Source organism: Nanorana parkeri, unplaced genomic scaffold (assembly GCF_000935625.1).
Source record: "Nanorana parkeri isolate BGI_ZX_2015 unplaced genomic scaffold, ASM93562v1 scaffold1, whole genome shotgun sequence".
Taxonomy (NCBI): domain Eukaryota; kingdom Metazoa; phylum Chordata; class Amphibia; order Anura; family Dicroglossidae; genus Nanorana; species Nanorana parkeri.
This window is the reverse complement of record NW_017306269.1, coordinates 2700840-2722444: the sequence shown is the minus strand read 5'-3', so window position 1 is coordinate 2722444 and position 21605 is coordinate 2700840. Positions and strand designations below refer to the sequence as shown.

The 21605-nt window shown below is 41.4% G+C and overlaps 1 protein-coding gene across 2 annotated transcripts in view; it reads left to right on the top strand.

Moving 5' to 3' along the window:
* RPS6KC1 (ribosomal protein S6 kinase C1) overlaps positions 1-21605 on the top strand; it is a 124471-nt gene that overhangs the window by 44701 nt on the left and 58165 nt on the right. For both annotated transcript variants that reach the window (XM_018556206.1, XM_018556285.1), the window contains 2 exons: positions 11389-11507; positions 18077-18169. In XM_018556206.1, coding sequence (XP_018411708.1) covers positions 11389-11507; positions 18077-18169 — 212 coding nt within the window. The remainder of the gene's footprint in view (positions 1-11388; positions 11508-18076; positions 18170-21605) is intronic.

Below are 21605 nucleotides of genomic sequence, written 5' to 3'. Positions count from 1 at the left end.
AGAGTGCTCCATTAGCAGGAGGAATTCAAAAGGTACATTTTCAGGGTACTGCTAAGGCCCAGTCTCGGGTCAACGTAAGGAAACCATTATTATTATTATTATTATACAGGATTGATATAGCGCCAACAGTTTGCACAGCACTTTACAATATAAGGAAGACATTACAATCACAATACAATTCAAGACTAGATGGTAAGGACTACCGTGAGGGCTTACAATCTACCATCCTTGTTTTATTGATTGTATGTAATAATCTACTTTTTTGAGGTTGTGGATTTGGGGTTCTTGGGGTTTTCATGAGCTGTAAGCCATAATCATCACAATTATGACAAATCACGGCTTGAATTATCTTGCTTTGCATGTAATGAGTCTATCTCATATATTAGTTTCACCTTTTAAGTTGCATTAGTGAAATAAATGAACTTTGCACGATATTCTAATTATTCGAGTTTCACCTGTAAATGAGAAACCAGGGATGTTCCTGTCAGGAACATCCATGGATCTGAACCCAGGGCCTCTGCTGTAGCTGGCTGTGGTTCTACCTGCTGAGCCACCTAAGAACCTTGGATAGCTCCTTGCCTGATCTCCTGTGTATCCTCAGTTACACCTAATCAGCTGCTGAACTCCTTGCTCCTCCCTTGACCTTCCTATTTAAGCCATGCCTCTGCACTTCCTCTTTGCCAGATTATTGAGCTCCTGCCTTGATCTTGCTTCCTGCTCCCTCTGCTACAATCTACTCATACTCCTTCCCGTGTACCGACCCTTGGGTGCTGATTCACCGACTATTCTCTCCGTCTCCTGCTACATACCTGATACCTTTTGGCTCCTGACCTTGGCTTATTCACTGACTACGCTTCTGCCTGCTCCTCCACCACTAACCTCTGCTTGTGTACCAAACCCGGCCTGTTATAGTACGAATTGCCTGCTGGACTCTGAGCCTGATCCCAGATCGTGACAGCACCGCAATTTCGGCCGAAGGTTGGCACTTTAGGCATTTTCAGGCCAATATGTTTTGGAGGCCGAAATTTTTGTGCATCCCTAATATTTAGTATATGTAATGTTATAGAAGACTGTGTCATAGACTTGGGAGAGAGTACAGGAGATGGTCAAAGAGTGTGGGTGTGCTACAATTGTGATTGGAGAAGACAGTCAAAAAGGACGATGTACAAGTGACTGCTAGAGGTTACTAGATCCTTGGACCTCAGGACCGCACATGATGTATCAAAGGGCCGAAGGTTAGACATAGGGGATCACTATCACAAACACTGGCACACAAGCACCCTGAGGCCGATGGACGCAGATTGAGGCTGATCTGGGAGGAAGCTGTTTATCTTGCCAATATATTTTTGGGTTGTTGGGGGAAAGTGAGGTCTCTAGAAAAAACCCACATGAACACTGGGAGAACATAGATGTTCCATACAGACAGAGCCCTAATAGAACACAGTGAGGTGGAATATGAACTCTGGCACCACAGTACATGAGCGCTAGGCACTATATCACCATTCCCTTGCACAGTTTCTGTGGACAAAGCCATACAGTACAGTGCTCTTCCTTTTGATGTATAACTATGCAGCCCATTGCGCCATTGAAAAGGACTGTTTATATTGAGCGTTAAAGGCTGTTATTTGCATGATCGAGACTACCCAAACATTTCTATAGGCTGCATTGTGTGAAGGGCTGCACAATTAATTAGTGTTCTCTCGCTGTACACCGTTCCCCGGAGATAAGCACCGAGGCGTGTTATTGGTGTTTTTTTTGAAGCTAAGGAGTAATTTCTCGTCTGCCTGGAAATGTGTGTTAAGTTTGGCTTTACAGGTAATTAAGTAGCTTTTTGAGTTTATGTTCTGTTTTCCCCACCAGCAACAAGGCGTCCAAAATAAGCACTTGCACAGCACGGCCGCCACGCCATCATTTGCTTAAAAAGAGTTATAATTACAGTTGACGAGGCATGGACACCATAAAAATGCATTAGTTAGGCTTGACATGTTAATTACCTGTTTTTGCAGATGTTTTTATGTATTGTTATGCGAACAGTTTACAAAATAATTACAGGAAAGTCAAATGGAAAATAAACGGAGAGGGAGGCTTTTTCGCTTAAATATTTTCATTCATGTGAATCTGGATTAGGCGCAGCTGCTGATCTCCCCTGTAAAAGCAGGGAATCTCGAAGAGTTTATATTAAGGGTATTTTTTTTTTATCTCTCGTGTGCGGCGCTGCATTTTTATAAGTGTCGCACAAACATTTTAACATAAACATAGATTCCGATTGCAGAGAGAATTTTTCAGGATCGTTTTGTTGAAAATAAGCAAAGGCTTTTCAGATTGTGATCTAAGAAGCTTGTTTCACGTAAGTGTATTCTTAGGGGTGCGAGGATTTAATTTCTTCTTTCTTTTCTCTTTGCATTTTTTTTTGTTTAAAAATGATAAAAAAAATATTGTAGCCCAAAACGGTAGTCCAAAGCAGTACAGAGAACAATACCAGATCTCCTGTAATATTGAATACCTATCAAATGAAGTCAACCACTTATGGGGGGGAAGGAGATCATTATTATGTTAGTGGGTCTCAAATGGTTTATGAGCCATTCCTGTGAAGCTTGGTGTGAATGCTAGTATGGCCTGCAAGGCTTTTTTTCATTTGGAAGCTTTATTTTGCTTTTTAGTTGAAGCATTATTCAACCCCTCAAAAATTATATTTTTCAGCTTACCAGCGCTCTAATTTAGGTAAGATTACTAATCCCATCAGCCTCCATTTAATGGAGATAAACAAAGGCATACATATTAGTAGATGGCTGCATTCAATTTCATTTTTCAGGCTAACATTTTCAGCAAGTACTGAGAAATACTTATTGATCTTCTCAAAAATTCCCTGTCCTTTTTAAAACAATTTTCCTTCCAAGCTGTGTTAAACTACTAATTCCCCTGCCCCCGATTTAGTGGAGATAAAGACAGGAAGGCGTGTTTGTACTCATTTCCAAGTGTGAAAACCATAGCTCCCTCCATAGATACATTAGATAAGTTAGCATAGTCACCAGGGATAGGAAGCATTATGCACAGTATTACCAGGTGAAAATAAAAAGACAAGTCTGAAAATGTATAACTTTAAAGTATTTCTTCTCTCCAAAAAAAACAAACCATATGCTCCTAGCCCGCAATCTAATCTAAAATGTGAACCCCACCGAGCAAGTTTTTAATTACTTGTTTTGCTACTCATAGCAAATCATTTCATTTGGAGGCTATAAGAGCCTTGCAGCACTAATGCAAAAAGTGTGTGGACCTTCAAGGGAACTGTATACAAAAAATTAGCCCTCAGAACTATGTGTTCATAGTGTGAATGAGAATTTAATTTGGAAAGTTTTTTTTAATTGATTTTTAGGAAGACAAGGAAAAGACAACCAAACTCTGGGAACTCTCTCAGACCCATAAAGCGAAACATAGTAGGAAGGGCGAAGGTAAACCAGAGTCGAAGGCACTCTGCGAATCATGTTCTCATTTACAAGAACTGTAACATCATTATCATGTATGAGGGACCAGAAACAAATACAATGTAGTATCAAAGAGAAGTCTATAATGCTGGGTATTCAGAAAAGTCGCCCACGATCGTTCGGGTCCCAGAGGGATAACAAGCCAACAGAACAGAAAAAGAGACTAGAAAGGGAGAAATGAAGGAATAGAAAGACATAACAAGAAGAGAAAGTAGAGGATGCTCCAGAGGATGCAACCCACCACCCCACATAAGGAGATGATTAACATAAGTCAAAAAACATCAGTCACGCCTGTATAATGTAGGTGTATGAGAATTTAAAGAACAGTCCTCGTAGAAATGTTACCTGCAAAAACTAAATCTATTGCACATGAAAGCTCAAAATATAAGCAAAACCAAAAATGTGAAGACAACATGGCTTTATATAAAAAAAACTGCCCATCCAGGTGCTTGCTTACCTCTCAGTCATGGGGGCAGCATCTTCTGATGTTTACATCTTTGGGCCCCAAAGCTTCTCCAGCACTGGCTGTACTTGAGCAGTAACTCTCCAAAGATATCGGGGCACCATAATCCTATGCTAGAGATGCTAGAAGTATGATCTCATCCAAACCTATGGGGAGTTACTGCGCCAAGTGACCACAGGCTGCCTCACCTCACAGGCCAATGGGAATATGCAGAGTTCAAGAAGAAGTGGGCAAACCTCAACACTATTACCGTAGGAAGTGTCAGTGCTTTGCCCATCAGAGTGGCCTAGGATTCGGGGTCGTAGCAGCAGGGTTATGGAGACTGCTGCAGGTACTGTATACTACAACATTTTTTAAGCTGTCGATGTTGCTTTAAGACGTTAAATATCACCCTTATATCCCTGTGTGCCATATGAACATTCTTGTTAGTCCTGTGCAGAGACAATATATTCTTCTGCTTATATTTAACACCAGACATTCCCTGCTGTCCATTTCCCGATGTTCTGCCGGCCTGTGACTACAGCCAGACCCTTCCAATATTAGTTGGAACTCTGTGTCCTGGCCGTGAACTGGTAAGTGATGGATGGATTCATGCACTGCTTGGTCAGCATCTGGTTATCAGATAGTTTCCCAAAAGCTGCCATTATCCATCTGCCCTACGATGCTTGCCTGCTGCCATGCTATATCCAGGATCTTGGGAAGCTAGCACCGCACAGCCCATGTGCATCTCTTGGATGCCGTGTTTTTGTGTCCCTTTTAGCAGACCTGGAAAAGGTATAGATAAAGTCTTGACACAAGTTGTGTTTTACTTCTCATGGCTTCTTCCCAGATCTTCAATCCTTTTTTTCCCCATGGATACTAATCCTGTTTTGTGTAGATATTTAAAGCGGAACCTGCTGCCAGGTTAGCAAGAAAGAGGAATATTAGAAATGTAAAAATTAATTAATTTGTTGATTGTGTAAACTATCTCCTGATGAGGTTTCTGTATTTTTCTTATCTCGTCTCATGCTTGGGTGCCATCAGTGTTCCCCATTGCTATCTTTGTCACATTACTGTAAGTCTGCATCTTCTTTTCTTTGCTAGGTCTAGGCTGAACGTGGCCTCCTTGCTGTAGGACTGCTGAGAAATAAACAATAGGCTACCTAGACATTATACAGCATTTAGTAAATCTTACCGGAATGATAGAAGAAGGCTGTCCATTAAAGACCTAATAGCAAGCAGCGCTCCTAGTTTCAAGCATTACTTGCACTAATTGGGCTGTTTTTGAGGTAAAAGGTGCTAATTTTCCAATGTGAAACAATCCTACTGGGAGTGGGGCTTGATCTTTTTCTTTTCATTGTAGAATCATAATGGAAGAATATAGATTGGTAGTTTTTAGCTTCAATATCTCACGGCTGTGTGATCCTAACACATAAGAAAAAGAAAATAGATGTGGCATGGCATTTTAGGTAAGGGTTATGGTATAGGGCAGCGGTAGCCAAACTTCAGCCCTCCAGCTATTGTTAAACTTCAAATGCCCTGATGCATTGCAAGACTCTGACAGCCCCAAGCATGACCTCCAGAGACAGATGCAAGATGGGGTAGTTTCACCACAGTGGAAGGGCGTTTGGCTACAACAGGTATAGGGAGTTTTTGTGAAGTAAAGGTATTGTTCAGATATGGGTTAAAGTGCATGTCTGGGCCAAAAAATAAATCAGTACATCTCTGCAATATATTTCCTAAGCTTCTGTCTTTTTAAATAGGCTGTAACTGCCTTTTTACTTCTTGTTTTGAACTGAAAAAACATTGAAGGGAATTTATCAAAACTGGAGCAGACAAAATCTGGAGCAGATGTGCATGGCAACCAATCAGCTTCTCTCCTTTTTATTTTCAAATCTTTACTACACAAATAGAAGAGAGAAGATTTTGTCTGCTCCAGTTTTGATAAATTCCCCCCATTGCCTCTTCTGCACTGAAGCCCCAGCCAGCATTGTCAGCCCTGGTCAGTTATCATCTGCTGGACTACAGGACATCCCCCCCCCCCCCATAGTCTCTTCCTGATTTCATTCTTTGCACTCACAACTCAACTCCCTCCACCTGGTTGTTGTTTGTCCCTGCTGTTGCTAATTGAATAAATTAGATTATCTGCTTATGTGAAAAGCCAAGCCTCCTGACGATATTTCTGGGAGTGTCACTCTCTTGTGTCCTCCCCAAAAGGGCTCACCGGTTACTCCTACTGATCTCTACACTACTATGGTGTCCTTTAGTGATATAAAGGGGTTCAGGAAGAACAATGTATTGGACTCGGGATATGTAAACTCCCAAAAGTTTTTCAGAAGACTTTTGAGGACGGTTCTTTCAATGGGTGTAGTGGGCAGAGCATTGGGTGTAGTGGGCAGAGGTAAGTATTTACACTCTTCTTTTACTGGTACTTCATTTAGAACAGGGTCGCTTAAAATTCTTTCTGTCAGCCATTTTTTAAGGTTTTGAAAGTAAAATTATTTTTGAGGAGCAGACACCACAAGGTTCCAGCTATTAACTTTGTATGCCAAGAAAATCTCCTTTGTGCAGCATTTCTGGGGAGCTTTAGTTTAATGACAGGATCACTTTAAGAATTTATAGAATGAAGAAAATATAGAGAAGGATTTTTCTGATACTCTCTTTACAAAGAAGACATGTTTGTAGGGGGCAAAGAAAGCTACACCAGGGAGTTTCTCAGAATTTGTTCTTAGAATTGCTCAGTTGTTCCTCAATTATAAAACACTTATGTAATCAGGGCATTTTACAGATCATTGCAATTACCACAGTTTGTGGTACGGCTGAACACACAAACTTCTCCCACCTGTTTATTGTCCTTGTTTTCAGTAAATGCAAAATGTCCTTCAAGTCATATGTGTTGCTCAAAATATGGCTGCCATTTGCTTGATAAGATGTACAAGATATATAGGAATAAGATATTTTATATCTGGCTGTCCTGTTGGCTAAGTGAAGCAGATCATTCTTGACTTCAGTCATATATTGGCAAGTATTTTTTTAATTTGAATGTGCTATATTTTCTGTTTATATTCAGTATTTGTGTAGTGACGATCAATCTAACACAGCACTTCACAGAATAATAGAGATTTACACTAGTCGATATACCAGTGAAGAACTGTACAGTCCTGTATCCTTACCACTTATAGTGGCACACACAGAAGATACTTTTGTCAGAAGCCAAATAAGGTGAACATTTTCTATGTTATAGGGCACATCTAGAAGTCCCAATTGTGCTTAAGCTGTAACCCTGATAATGCATCTTTTCTCTTGAATTTTTCCCTGAAAATAGCAGTGTATTTTTTGAATGTGCTTGTGCGCTCCTGTACCTCCAGCCTCATAGCTGTATATCTGTAGTGTGAGATGCAAGACCCTTCTGCCTCTGACTGCTAATCTATGAGATTTGAAGTTACATTTGGTGATGTTGCTACAATGATGCTCGCTGTTCTCCTTGCTGAAAGCTCTGACATGAGGAGGCAAAGTCCTGCCTCTAATAAGTTGGCCAGCTTCAGATAATGGCACAATGCAGAACAAGGCATGCTAAGTCGGTAATGGGGAAAGCTCAGCTGAACGGAGACCGCAGTCAATACTGGTGACTAGTGCTTTGCCCTTTGCATGCTTTTTTTTAATCACACTTTCCAGAGTTTAAAGTCCTCATTGGAAGTATTTTATTAATCTTAGGTGAGGCAGTTCTCAAATCCACAAAATATCACTGTTAGGCTCTTGGATCCCTATATGAGAAAGGGAGCCCCATAACAAATAATAAAGTTCAGATATAATTTATTGTTTAAAGTATCAGTTCAAAGGCCAATGTGGTTTGGGGTTCTTGGGGACCTCCTTTGTCAGGGCTTAAAAATACTTTACTTATATCTAGATGTAAGGAAATGGGTACCTTCAGAATGCAGATCCCATAGATCCCCAAAATGTGTTGGCCTTTTAATGGATGCTTTAAACAATAAGATATATCTGAACATTATTGATGGTTGTCATTTTGTTTCTTCTTTTTTTCCTGATAATTGACATTTATGTGTCCGGATTATAATGGGCAGGTGCTCAAAAGTTTTGTGAATGCAGCATTATTAAAGAAGTCTACTTATATATCAACTGATAACATACATTCAATATAATTTTATTCCCTTATGTGAAAAGGAAGCCCTTTATTACAGAGTTGAGTTTTTTAAAATATAGAACTTGAGTTTGGCTAGGTGTGAATATTTCTTTATCGTCCTTTGATGGACACAGGAATGTAGTAATTCTTGGACATATGGGTTATACTGCTGCCTTCAGAAGGTTTGAACACTGGCAAACAAAAAATTATTAAGCCAGCCCCCACATGACCTCACCCCCATCTTACGTTTTTTGATAGTGTCCTAGAAGGTTGGACACTTTTAGCTGTTGAAAATTCTAACTATATGTTTACCATTTTCTTTTCTTCTATCAACATACTCATACACTGTAGATGTTTTTTCTCTTTAATGATCCCCTAGATGCACGATGTCTTCCTCCTGATGAATTGAAGAAGCATTTTCCTCTTGATAGAGAATTATTTGACAAATGCCCCTACCTTTTTCTTTCCTTAATGGACATCTCATCACACTGATTGATGGTGCCTGATAGCCAGTTGGACTCCCTATTTAAATCTCAGTTTGAAGTAACTCTTTGTCACTCTTGGCACTAAATTTAATTTGTGAAACCATGTTTCAGTGGATCACATCCTTTAAGAGGGACACCTCTAACACAAGACTCTTAAAGGAGAACTATGGGGTTAGGGCTTTTCCCCATAGTTCTCCTAAGGGTAATGGGAGGACACAAACTAGGGTCCTCCCGTCACCCAAAGCTCAGTATACCGCGAGCTACAGCTCGCGGTATACTGAGACGCCACAGCCGGAACGGATCCCGACAATTATGTCTGGATCCAGCGAGCTGCGTGAGTGACAGCTGGCTCTGCGTATCTAGTGGCAGAGCCAGCTGTACCCGCCCCCCTCCCCTGTCCGTTCCGCCAGTCATCGCTGGAGGATCGGACAGGGGAGGGGGGAATCCAGTCCATCCCCTGTCACGGCTCTCTGCTGGCACAGGATCGAGAAGTGAGCGAGTGCCGGTATGTGTTCGCTCACTTCCCGATCTACTGAGCCGACCTGTGACTGTTTCATTGTCATAGGTCGGCTCAGATTATGAGGCTGAGTGAAAATCACTCACCTCATAATTCTCCTTTAAGCTAAGCAACTGTTTGAAGCCCTCCACTTCAGTTGATGATCTTTCCATAAAGGAATGTACATTTGCCATTTGGCAAAAATCTCATACAGTTAACAGTAGCATGTCCAAACCACCTGATTCCTGCTCTGTGTGCCCACATCAATTCAGGGGATCTGTTAATGATAAAGTACCCCAGTCTTCAGCTTGTACAGCTTTTTGGACAATGCGCACAAAAGTGGTTCTTGATTTAATAGATCCTATTTTATGTTGGTTGCTGGTCCTGGATAGGGTGGGAAGTGTCCCTTTTCCTTCATCTTATAAATATTTTTTTCTAACTGGATTTATCCATTGTTCTGCCCATGGGTCTGGTTGTATGGAACAGGCAGCTTTCCAAATACTAAGGGAATCTCTATACGAGTTGGTCTTTTAAGCTGAGCTGCAATAGAGGTTTTCCAGAGGAAATTGAATACTTTACCTGTTGCCGACTGATGTCTGCCTCTTTACTCTGGACAGCGTTGGTGGTATCAGAGTGTCCATACTATTTCCATGCAGGGCTCAAAGTCTTGTTTCCTGCTTCCTTATCCTTCCGCACAAGGAGATATCCATCTTGTTAATTCTGTTCTTCAGATCAACAGACACTGCACTCTGTTACGTGACTGCAGAGTTCACTGTAGGTAGGAAACTATAAGTCCAGAGATCCTTATGGGAACTATATATATTTTGGAAGAAAGATCCCCTTCCTTCTCTATATCAAAATGTATGTGTATGTGTATATGTATATGTGTGTGTGTATATATATATAATTAGACAGTGTGTGTAGTTACTATCACCTCTGTAGCATCTAGGGGTGTAAGTTGGAAGGTCTCCTTCTCATCCTGAGGTCCCTCTACCTCTGTTGCATTACGGTATGTCCTCACTTAGCCTTCCCTTTTACATAGGTGTGTTGATCTCATCAACTCTCCCTTAAAAGGTACTTTGTACTTGTACCCTTTTTTTTTTTACTTCACATTGAATGTCTCCTTCCATCTCTCCCTTTAGATTACTATTGAGAGGGCTGTTATTTTCTGGTTCTCCCTTCCCTGAAGTGAAAGGTTGTGGGTTATTTTAACCCCCAGCTGTTCTCTGTCTGGTCTTTGGTCAACACAAACTTTGTCCAGCATATCTTTTCCTGAAGTCAAGGTTTGGGTATCCTTCAGCTTTGACCTTAGAAAACATGGTGGTTGATTTGTTGTTATTCACATTCTTGTTGAGGACCATCATTCTTTCAGATAGCAGTCTCCCCTTAGTGATGCCACCTGCCCTGCTCTGCAACACCAGTTTTTTTTCTTATCTTTGGATATATTTCTAGTAAGATTTCCACATCCGCTGGATTTCTCCGTGCTGTTGCCCACCCCTCAGTTGGATTGCTTTTGGACGGCCCATATGTCCAAGAATTACTACATTCCTGTGTCCCTCAATAGGCAATCAAAAAATGTTTTCTGTACTTACTGTAAAGTCTTTTCATGAAGTCTATTAAGGGACACAGGCCCTGCCCCTTTTTGTTTTTGGCCTTATGTACTGCTTGCTCACAAAACTGAGGCATGACAGTTGTAGGTGATGTGGGGGCTGACTTAATGTTCTTTGTTTGCAAGTGTGCAAACCTCCTGCAGGCAGGCGATAGTATAACCTATATGTCCAAGAATTTCTTTATTCTTGTGTCCCCCAATGGTACTTAAGAAAAATATTTTTTAAGCAAGTACAAAATCTTATTTTTCATATCCAGCCAACAGATGGAAATTTCTGCTTATTTTCACACATTAACATTTCACCCTGTTAAAAAAAGCCTGTTCTTTACAGAGCTCAATAACATAAGCTGCAATTTTAAAACATATCTGAAATAAGTCAGAGCAGTGACCCCCCCCCCTTCTGTTAAGACATCTCTACCCAAAGTTTATACCGGAGAGTGAGTCTGAAAGCAAATAGTTTTCGTTTGCTCTATTTGTTTTGTGGGTTATGGATTCTGCCTGAAATCCTGGGTTATGGATGCTCCCTGTGTTTTATGTTTATTTATTAAGAAAAACGATTTGATAAAAATAAAAAATTTAATTGAAGACTGTATAACCTTTATACATCCAAAATCACTATAATATGCCTATTAGAGACAGTTTACATGTATAGATAACAATTCATGTTGAATGCCTACATAAAACTTTGGTCTGCTGTTTGGACTGTAAGCAATGATATGCCTTCTCTCATCAGGCGAGGCCAGCCCCACACGACGAGAGGCAGTAAAGAAGAAGACAGCGGAGTATCTGATGCGTGCTGAAACCATTTCCAGCTTGTGTCTTAAACCCACCTTAGAAGAAAAACTAAGCGGGGTGAGTTAAATTCCCATTACTTAATTGTATTTCTGAATAAAAAGACAGTCCTTTTAAAGTAAACCTGCCGTGAACCTGGGCAGCTCAAACTGAGCATGTGATAAGTACATGCATAAGCAGACGATGCCTGCAGTTAAAAAAAAAAAAGCATGTCAGAATAATCAGTAGATCCAGAGGTATACCTTGAGCTTCTCTAGTAAGGCTTTCAATATCATAAGAGTGCGTATAAAGCTAAAACTATAAATATATTAGGGATGCTCCGATACTGTTTTTTCAGTATCGAGTACCGATATTTATCTTTTGGTACTTGCGGATACCGAGTAGCAATACCGGTACTTCCGCTAGCATGGAGCCGGGCTTCCTGGGCAATCAGGAAGCCAGATGCCGTGCCGTTACCTGCCTCCCGGGTTTTTGATTGTCTGGGAAGCTGGCTCCATGCTGTTTGGCCAGCTTGGTGCTTAATGACAGGGAAGCCGGCTTCCCAGCCAATCGTCATTGAGCCGGATGTTCGGCCGGCTTCCCCTCCAAACAGCATGGAGCTGGCTTCCTGGCCAATCAGGAATCTGGGAGGTGGGTCATTACCCGCCGCCTGGCTTCCTGATTGGCCGGCAAGCTGGCTCCATGCTGATTTGCCGAAAAGCCGGCTTCCCAGCCAATCGGCATGGAGTCGGCTTCTTGACCAATCAGGAAGCCAGTCAGAGAGTCATTACCTGCCGTCTGACTTCCTGATTGGCCAGGAAGCTGTCTCCATGTTCCGTTGCGACACTGCCGGTCAAGGGAAATCTCCCACTGACCGGAAGTTTCGGTATCGGGGGAAGGTATCGGATCATGTGGGCAAGTATGAGTACTCGCCCAAATACTCGTTATTGGCACCGATATCAATACTAGTATCGGTGCATACCTAAAATTTATTTATTTACCTGCATATGTGGTCTCTTACTTGACAATCCGGCTCTCGAATCCTCTATCTTTCCTTGAGGGGGTTTGTCTGTCTCGGTGACATGGACACTCGCTATTGGCTGTATAGTGGCAGGCTCCTCAGAAGACTGTAGACAGTCTACTGCATCGCTGGATCTACCACTGGGAGCATGGTGAGCACATTTAGGTGACTATCAAAAAATAGCCCTCCAATGTGAGAGGATGTTCCCTCCTAAACAGTTGTCCCCTTTGGAAATGTTCCCCTCACCTCCTCTTCTTGTGACAGCACAAACATTTGGATTTCCCATCACTGACAATGGTCGCCAGGACAAATAGTTGGAATTACCCCAACAGGGACATTAAATACCTGGCAGGGGTTTGAAAAACTTCCAAAAAGAAAACAAAATGTTGGCTTTATAGACACTTTAAATGGCCAATAGAAAGGCCCAGTTGGCCGGTCGAGGCAAAGACAATTTCTTCTCTTACAGGAAAGGATACTTTTTTTTTTAAATACAAATTTCAGCTGCTGGTATCTATAGATCTACTGATCAGTTCAACATGCTTTTGTCACTGCAGGTGTCCTCCGCTCATACATTTTTCATCATATCCTCAGTTTGAATTGCTCAGGTTAGTTATTTATGTCAAATAAAAAGTGCACTTTGTTTTGTCATAAAACTAGATCATCACATTGATTCGTGTACCTGAGACACCCAGGAAATGTTTTCCAGTTTTATCTGACAATTGGCATCCTTGACAACTATTTAGTTGCCTTGCCCTCTGCTTTTATTTGCCATCCGTTATAAGCTAAGCAAGGGAAGATTCACATCTAAGGGGATGTTGGAAATGCTTTCTTTGATATTTATGATTACTACTATTGATTTATGTAGTACCATCATCTCCCATGGCCCTGTGCAAAGTAAGCGATACAAACAAGGTTGGGCAACGTATTCTGCATACCTCATTTTGAGGTTATGTCCAGTCAGAAGCCTCCAGTGGTGCTTCGTTTTATCCTATGGATAATTCATCTGCGGCTTCTCACCCTTAGAAGGTGGCTCCCCTCAGAGCAAGCTGTTTTTCAAAAAATATTTGGAGGAGTGTAATGAGGAGAACACCGTTCTTTCAGAAGTCTTAAACTAATATTAAACTGTCAAACTTTTTTCAGTAATGAATCCACATTCAACAAATATACATTGCCAAGCAAAGTATTCTTTTACATTTTTGTCCAAGCCCTTACATTCATCATGGTTCTAAATTGTTGACTCCAGCTCTCTCAGCTCGGCTTTCCTAAACTTCCTGTTGAGTACAAGATCACAAGGCAAAGAGCGTTCTGCAACAGCTGTCTTAACTGCTAACTTGTAGAAGGAAAAAAGGAAGAAGGAAGAGTAGGGAGTAGGAGGGAGGAGTGGCTTGCCTTGAAATGCCTGTTTGTGGAGACACACAGCTTACTAGCACACACAAGAGTGGCTCTATAGGACCCTGCAAGGGAAAGGAGCCACTTTAAAACAAAAATAGGGCCATTGCTCAGTGGACCGGCTGATTCTGCAGGAAACATCATCAGCATCCATTAAAGGAGCAGCATCCATTGTAAAAATAGATTAAAAATGTTTTGATTTTTTTATCACTTTAAAAGCTGGCTGTGTTGAGCTATGTTGTCCTAGATTGTTCACGTCTCCTGCCTTCTCCAAACTCTTGTGTACAATGCTTAGCATTAAAGACAGTGTACGTTCTAATCTTCACTTTCCTGCAGCTAGAATCTTCAGTATTGATGCTGTGGTTACCCTGTCACTGCTAGTGGTATAACAGCCTGGATGGTGGCCAACAGCAGGCAGAAGGGAGACTCGGGTATCTGACACACTTGGATGTGTTGGATGCTAAAGATTTTAGCTGTAGCTCTGCAAGTGATTGGAACCAACTGAGTTGGTAATGACAAGTATTATACATTTTTTAAGTGCTGTTTGTTTCCATTTTTTTTATTTAACGACATTTGGGGGAATTTATCAAAAATGGAGCAGATTTGCACTGCGACCAATCGGCTTCTCTGTCTCATTTTCAAATCTTACCTGAGCAAACTGAAGAGAGAAGCTGATTGGTCGCCCTGGTCGCTCATGAACCGGCCAAAATTCCCACAGTGGGTGCTGCTGTTGGCACCCTTCCGGTCGTCATCCCTTGATCAAAAGATCGAAGGAGCCGGTTGGAAAACATTCGAACAAACGGTGCTTGCAGCTAAAAGTGTCCATTGTCAGAATACAAAGCAAACAGCGGGTTTCTCGTAAGTGCTGATGGAGAAATCTGTTCTACTTTTTTTTGTTCAGACCGAGAGTATGGCCAGTTTAATCCTTTGCCCTCTACTTGTCTTTATTTGGCCAGAGCTTCTCTAGTACAGATCCTCTTTAAGCTAACCAAAGGGAAGAGATGCCTGTTCAAGAGCATGTACATTCCCCAGCCTTACCCCAGAAAGAGCTCCTCTTAGGGCAGGGGGATGTACAGTACTTTTCATTCCATTGCCAATTGTGCAATGCTTGAGAATAACAATTGACAGCAGTGCTTCCTGCTATCTTCTCAGACCCCTTAAATAAAAGTTAACGCTGAACTGCAGGTGGACATCTATTTGCAGAGATGAAAAACCTATATGGGAGCTGTTTTACCTGCTAAAAAGATTCCTTTCTGTCCTGAGATGTACACAGCACTGCAACATTACCATGTGGCAGGACAGGAGACCTGATTTTTTTTCGAGAGGGAGGTCATGAGAGAGGAGTGTCGAGGGAGAGAGGCATAGAGAGCGAGAGAGAGGTCAGGAGAATTTTTATGCCATTGCTCAGTGTTGTCTGTCTCTCACAGGAAACATGCTTACTAGAGGGGGAACACAGACATGACCTTATCATTGTGCTGCCACTTCTGTATCTCTTTAAAGTGACATTAAACCCTCAGATTTTTTAACATAAACCATTACTGTAATCCATGGTTGTTTCCCTTCTCTTTGCTGCTCTTCCTTTTAAATCCTCATGTCTTCTCATGCTTCGGGAGAACTTCCCTTTTAAGCTCAGGGCCTCTTCATGTAGTGCTGGCTCAGGTGACAAGCCTATAGAAATGTATACACAGACACCGTGTATCCATTCCTGAGACAAGGCAGTCTGCTGCAAAACAGAAGTTCTGCAGAGCATGAGAACAGATACAGATTTAAAAGGAAGAGCAGCAAAGAGAAGGGAAACAACCATGGATTACAGTAATGGTTTATGTTAAAAAATCTGAGGGTTTAATGTCACTTTAAGTTCATTCCCTAATCTGCTAAACGAAGTTTAGCCTATTTTGGCAAGCAACATTCATATTTGGAGAGCTAGTAAACATTAAAAAAAAAAGTATTTTGAATTTGCGCGGGTTCGCACCAAGCCCCCACAAATCGTTGTTCAGCAGGAATGAGCAGGAAGCACACACATCTATATGGATGCTGAGGAAGCCTTCTTTCTAACACAGGAAAACATTTCTTATTTGTCTCACCTCCCTTTCTGCCTGGTGGTGGGTGCATTGTAATTTGCCATCACCCATGGGGAAAGAGAGTTCAGTCAGACTGCAGGTGCACGAATGACCTTTGCTGATGTCCGAAGTGCCAGTCCTCAGGAAAGTCACCTGTCGGACTGCGCTCTTGTTTTATGTATTCCCCACAAAGCTGATGTGTTAGTGTCGGCTGAAGTTCTCGGTTAATGGGAAATGATTGTTGACCCAGTTGTGACACCATAAACTACAGCTCTGATCATGTTCATTATGCAGTCTAGTCAGTCATTACTTACCTTGAGAGCTCTAATTTTATATTTGACTTCTAAACCTGTGGGGTGTTTTTAACGTTGTGCTCTGCTTTTTGTGTGGATGGATTTTACATCTCCTCTCAGGCGCAGGTTGTCAATTGTTTTTTGTTTTTTTCCATCATTTTATTTTTCTTTACTGCTGCACCTGTGCACATTCTCACTTCTGCACCTCTGAAATATGCCCAGATCACAATTAGTACGGACAGAAGTTGAGAACTTTTTTATTGTTGTGTCATCAGTGTGAGACACAAGTAGGTAGACTTGAAGAAAGGCTTCCTGGGAGACGTGTGCATATACCTTCTTCAAAGGAGAAAGGTTTTCCCCTTTGTTTTAGCTCTTCTGTCTACGAGACCATCAGTTCTCATATCTGAAGCAAGCTGGTAGTAGGGCACGGGTACCGTCTGCCAGAAACATGGTGCTGTGAGGGTGTAGGCTCCCCTAGCACTGCTTCGGTTGTTGGGTTCTCCTGTGCCATGCAACTCTGTCACATGGGCGTCCATTTCTTTCTATCAGCTTGTTGCAACCCCCTGAACAGTGGAACTCTTAAGATGGCACAGACAGAAAGAGAGGCAGGACCAACATTGTCAGGCTTGTTGTCATTGCCCAATGCTGTTTGACACAGGAAACGTACATACTGGAGGGGGAACACAGACATGACCTTATCATCTTGGTGCTGCCACGCCTGTATTGTCCTGTTGGGGACAGCCAAGTGACAACACCATGGGATAGAAAAATGTTGCGTTAACCTGGCTGTGCAGGGAGGTAGAGTTGTGTGAATCACAGACATGTATTATTGCTGGGATTTGTTGTACTCGTCTATAGCTGGTGGTATTGCGCATTGCGCTGTATAATATATTATTCTGTAGTCCTCCATACAGCGCAATGCAGAATACCACCAGCTACAAAGGAATACAACAAATCCCAGCAATACATTATACATACAGTGTACAATGTATTGCTGGGATTTGTATTCCTCTATAGCTGATCTAATATACATCACAATGTACCATCAGCTATAGAGGAATACAAATCCCAGCAATACATTATAGAGCACCATGTGTGGGAAAGTGCAGGCTTACCTGAGCAGTCTTCCAGCAACTTGTTTCTGAGATCGGGCCTATTGGCGGCGGCTGTCATTCCCTCACGCCTGCTCCTCCTTACTTCTTCTCCCCGCGCACCTGTGCCGATCGTGGATTTGGGCGAGCACTGAGCGTGAGGAGGTGTGGATGCGGTCGGGCCTGGCAGCGACGAGCGTGAGGTGGGGAGGAGGTGTGGCGTGCAGCGTGTGTGGAGCTGTGAACAGGGCCAACTGATCGGAAGCCGATTAATCGATTATTGAAAAAGCTGACAACTTTTTCAATAATCGATTATAATCGATTATTTCGATTAGTTGTTGCAGCCCTAATTTATATATATCAAAATAATGTGTTTTTATATATTTTTTTTTCAACTTGGCTGTCTGTCAGCCCTAAATAAGTGAGCAAGTAGAAGCAGCACACAGACAAATCTCCCTGGATCTTCCTTCTTGCTCTTCTTGTTAATGCAGCTCTATCCCACCATGCATTTTCACAGAGAGCCACTTTACCTAACATCAGCCTTTTTGATTTTTTTTTCATCATTTCAAGTGCAACTTTCTTTATGATATTGTTTTTCTCTATTCCACCCTCCATTCTCTTAATTTATTTACTCGCAACTTCATAATTAGTGAGAGACATATAAAACGTCATCTTTCATCTCTGCTCTGTGATTTATGATAAATTTAGTTTCCTTCAGCCTGGCATTTGCTTCAGCAGGCGGCCTTCCTTCAAGTACCACACTGATTGATGTCTTATCTTTGATATGTTCCATTAGCCTCCAGGAGCCGAGAGTTCAAGGCCCTCTTGGAACCTGAGGAGCCCTGCCGAGGAACTGAAGGCCTTCAGAGTCCTTGGGGTGATTGACAAGGTAATTCTTCAGCATCTCTTGGAGAGTTCAGTCATAAATCGACCGCATGCTGACACGGTGTCTTTGAAGCCCGGGATCTTAAGGATATGAAACAAAAGGGGAAAATGACTCAAATGCATCTGCACTTTTAAAATAACAAAAGCAGAGGAAGGGGAAAAAAAGGCAAGCTTTATGTAAGCAATTCATGTAAGCTTGTGCACAAACCTATTTGAGATAGAGGGCAGAGTACGTTTCTCTTGTTCAACAATGTGGTGTGAGGTACAAAGAAAAAGTCATCTTATGCAGAGAAAGGCTTGAGTTCTGGCTAATTGGAGGTCAGCTGTGGATTGAAAGGAACTGGTAATGTTTACATGCTGGTAAACAAAAATGATCACATGTAAAAGAAGATAAAAGCTGGACTGTGGGCAAACTGTTACATACACATTTGAAATACATATACAGTACATCAACAGGTTTACCCGCCTAAACATTTGTAATAATGTCCTGCCTGTCGTGAATACCAGTTGGTGACCTTACTTTTGTCCACAGCAATTAGGCAATACAAACCACCATTAGGTGGGCGTCCCGATTCTACCTTCTTTTAAGGAAAGAATTTGACAATACTGCTTTGTTACCTGTCTTACCCCTGTGATTGGACAATGAAGGGGCAGGAGAAGACTGATGGGGTAATCACTCTATTCTCTCCTCCTTTCAGCATATTCAAAATGTTAATTGACTGCATGGTGCAAAGCAGTAAAGCTCTAATAAACTTAGAGTCCCTCCCTCTCCCAGTGTGAGTACTGCTATGCAGCAGATCAGAGGGGGCCTATATCAGCATAGAATCACAGATTGATTTTACTTCTGTGTACATTTTCTTTCAGGGCCTGTTTCAAGGGGCTTTTGTTTATGTCAGATGGGTTTTGCATTCCCATACAAGTCTATGGAGTGCAAAGCAGGCCAGAAGGACCTCAACTGCAGGTCAAAAGCACCTGTCAATGAATTCTGAATGATTTAAGAAGTGCTTCGAAATGATGCCATCGACACAAGCCCGAAGCCCATTGGCCCGAAGCCCTTAATAATATTGTAATTAATAATTGAGTGGATTACTGTTTCTAATTGCTTACATTCATCTTTAAATGGACAATCTAAAATGCTGCACATCTGCAGACGGTGGTATTTGTTTATGGAAGTCCATCTGTAAGCTTGGAGAAAGCGATGTGCTATACAGGAAATATCAAGGCAATTTTTAGGAATTGTCTTCAGTTTTATTTTTAAGTTATACATGGCTTGGGGATTTTGAAAGTAAAAGCAACCCTGTTGGCACTGTAAAATAATAATTATTAGGCTGTTTTACATGTAAATTTCCTGTGGGTGGGGAGTCATATATTCAGACTCTGCTGGTATCTGAAACTTTTGGGTGTGTAGGATTCCTGGGCCTGTCTTGGGAGTCATGCCCCAACATCACTAGAGAACACAATTATGACATGGTAGGAAGAAGCATGGTGCCCAGTGGAGAGTCCAGGCATTGCACACCCAGAAACGTCAACAAAACAGTGGATCCCATAGATTTTTTTAGAAGAGAAAAATTTGACTCCTTGCCTTCTAGATTGGTATATATTAAACCTCTTTGTACACTGGATGCTTGAGGTTTCAATACATTTTGGTATAAAACACATGTTTGCTTATTTGTGTAAACTACTTATTCCATCATCCCCTTGTAAGGCCCCTTTCTCACAGGCTTCCTGATCAGGCCTGCCAGTCAGTTTTTTAGGGGGACCTGATCGGATGCCCAATGTAAGTCTATGGGCAGCCAGATCTAAATGGACAGGTGTCCGCTTGTTATCGTCAGTAAGGCTTATCATAGTTGCAGTGTACGGTACATGCTGAGGAACTCCTGTTGTAGCCAAGCAAATGTCTCTAAATGTCTCTAAAACACAGGTAGTGTATGAAAGCCGATTTATTCAGGATTGTAATAGGTTAAGTTTGCTATTGTTGCTTTTGGAAACTTCCACAGGAAACATTGTCATATTATTAAACCAGTGTAGTTGGAGTGGCTGCCAAACTGATAATGACATTCTCAATATTTTTTTTTCTTCTTAATGTGACTAAATATTATCATGTATTCCATTTACTTAATTTCCTTACAATGGGAGAGCAGATAACATGCAGATTAGCATACCTCCAAATGTTCTGAGATGAGAAAAAAGGACACCTTCTAGCACAATGTATTTAGGCAAAAGGACACACCCTATCATGCCTCCAGTAATGGGGACCATCAAAACTTTATATGCCACAAATGATTGGTTAGACCCAGAATTGTTATTTTCCACCATTCATTTTCCTATATACTGGCTTCTCAAAATAGCAAAGAAGATAATTAAGAGATAAGATGAAGGTTTTAATACAGAATAAACATTTTGGTAGGAATGTTCAGATACCAAGTACCATACTCGGTACAGATACCTTTCCAGCTCCAGGACTAGACTAGAGAAAAATTCAAAAGTTAGGAGGCAGCTGTCATTTGTAAGGAGCACGCACAGCTCCTGGGATTTGTACATCCTTTATAATGTATGATTTATTTTAATGAATATATGTAAGGGATGCACCGATACCATTTTTTCAAGTACAAGTACTGATACTTGTCCAAGTACTCACAGATACAAGTACTGATACATTTTTGTTTAGTGTCATGTGACAGTTTTTTTTCTAAAACATACAGACTAATGATTTCAGGACAATGGTGGAGCACCAGAGCTAGGTCCCAGCTGCAACCCTGGTAGATCTCGTGAAAATGCCAAATATCGGCACTGGTATCTGAACATCCCTAATTTTTGGTAGTTAAATAGAACTTTTGAATATATATCTGTATATATACATCAGGCCAAAAAGAGGGACAACTGAAAAAGAAAGAGGGACAGAGAGATTTGATTCCAAATCAAGAAAAGTCCCTCCAAATGAGCCACAGTTGGGGGAGGTATGGATCAATGGGAGAGTCCTAGGAAAGTATTTTTTTTTGCTGAGGATGGATAGTGCTCACACTAAAATGGTCCCTGAGTTCTTACTTAAAGGGAACTCCAGCCCTTTTTTATGTATGTGTCTATACATATATACATACATTTAAAGCAACAGTCTTCTTTTACTGTACTGGATTTTTATTTGCAGCATAGGTGTTATAGATGTTAATTGATCTTTGTGGAGAAAGAGATAATAGACTAAAGTTATCAGCATATTCTTTTATTTCTCCGTATGTCAGCTGTCTTCTGTTACACTAGATTGACAGACCCAATCCGCTCAAATAAACAGGAGTAGGATTCATTTTAATTTTACCGCAGACATAAAGTGTGATTGTGTTCTGGGTAACAGGGGGTGCAAGCAGGCATTGTCTTCTCTTACATGCTGTATTGAAATCTATGTAGTTGAGGTGTTTAGATCCAAATACATATATCAGTCATTATTT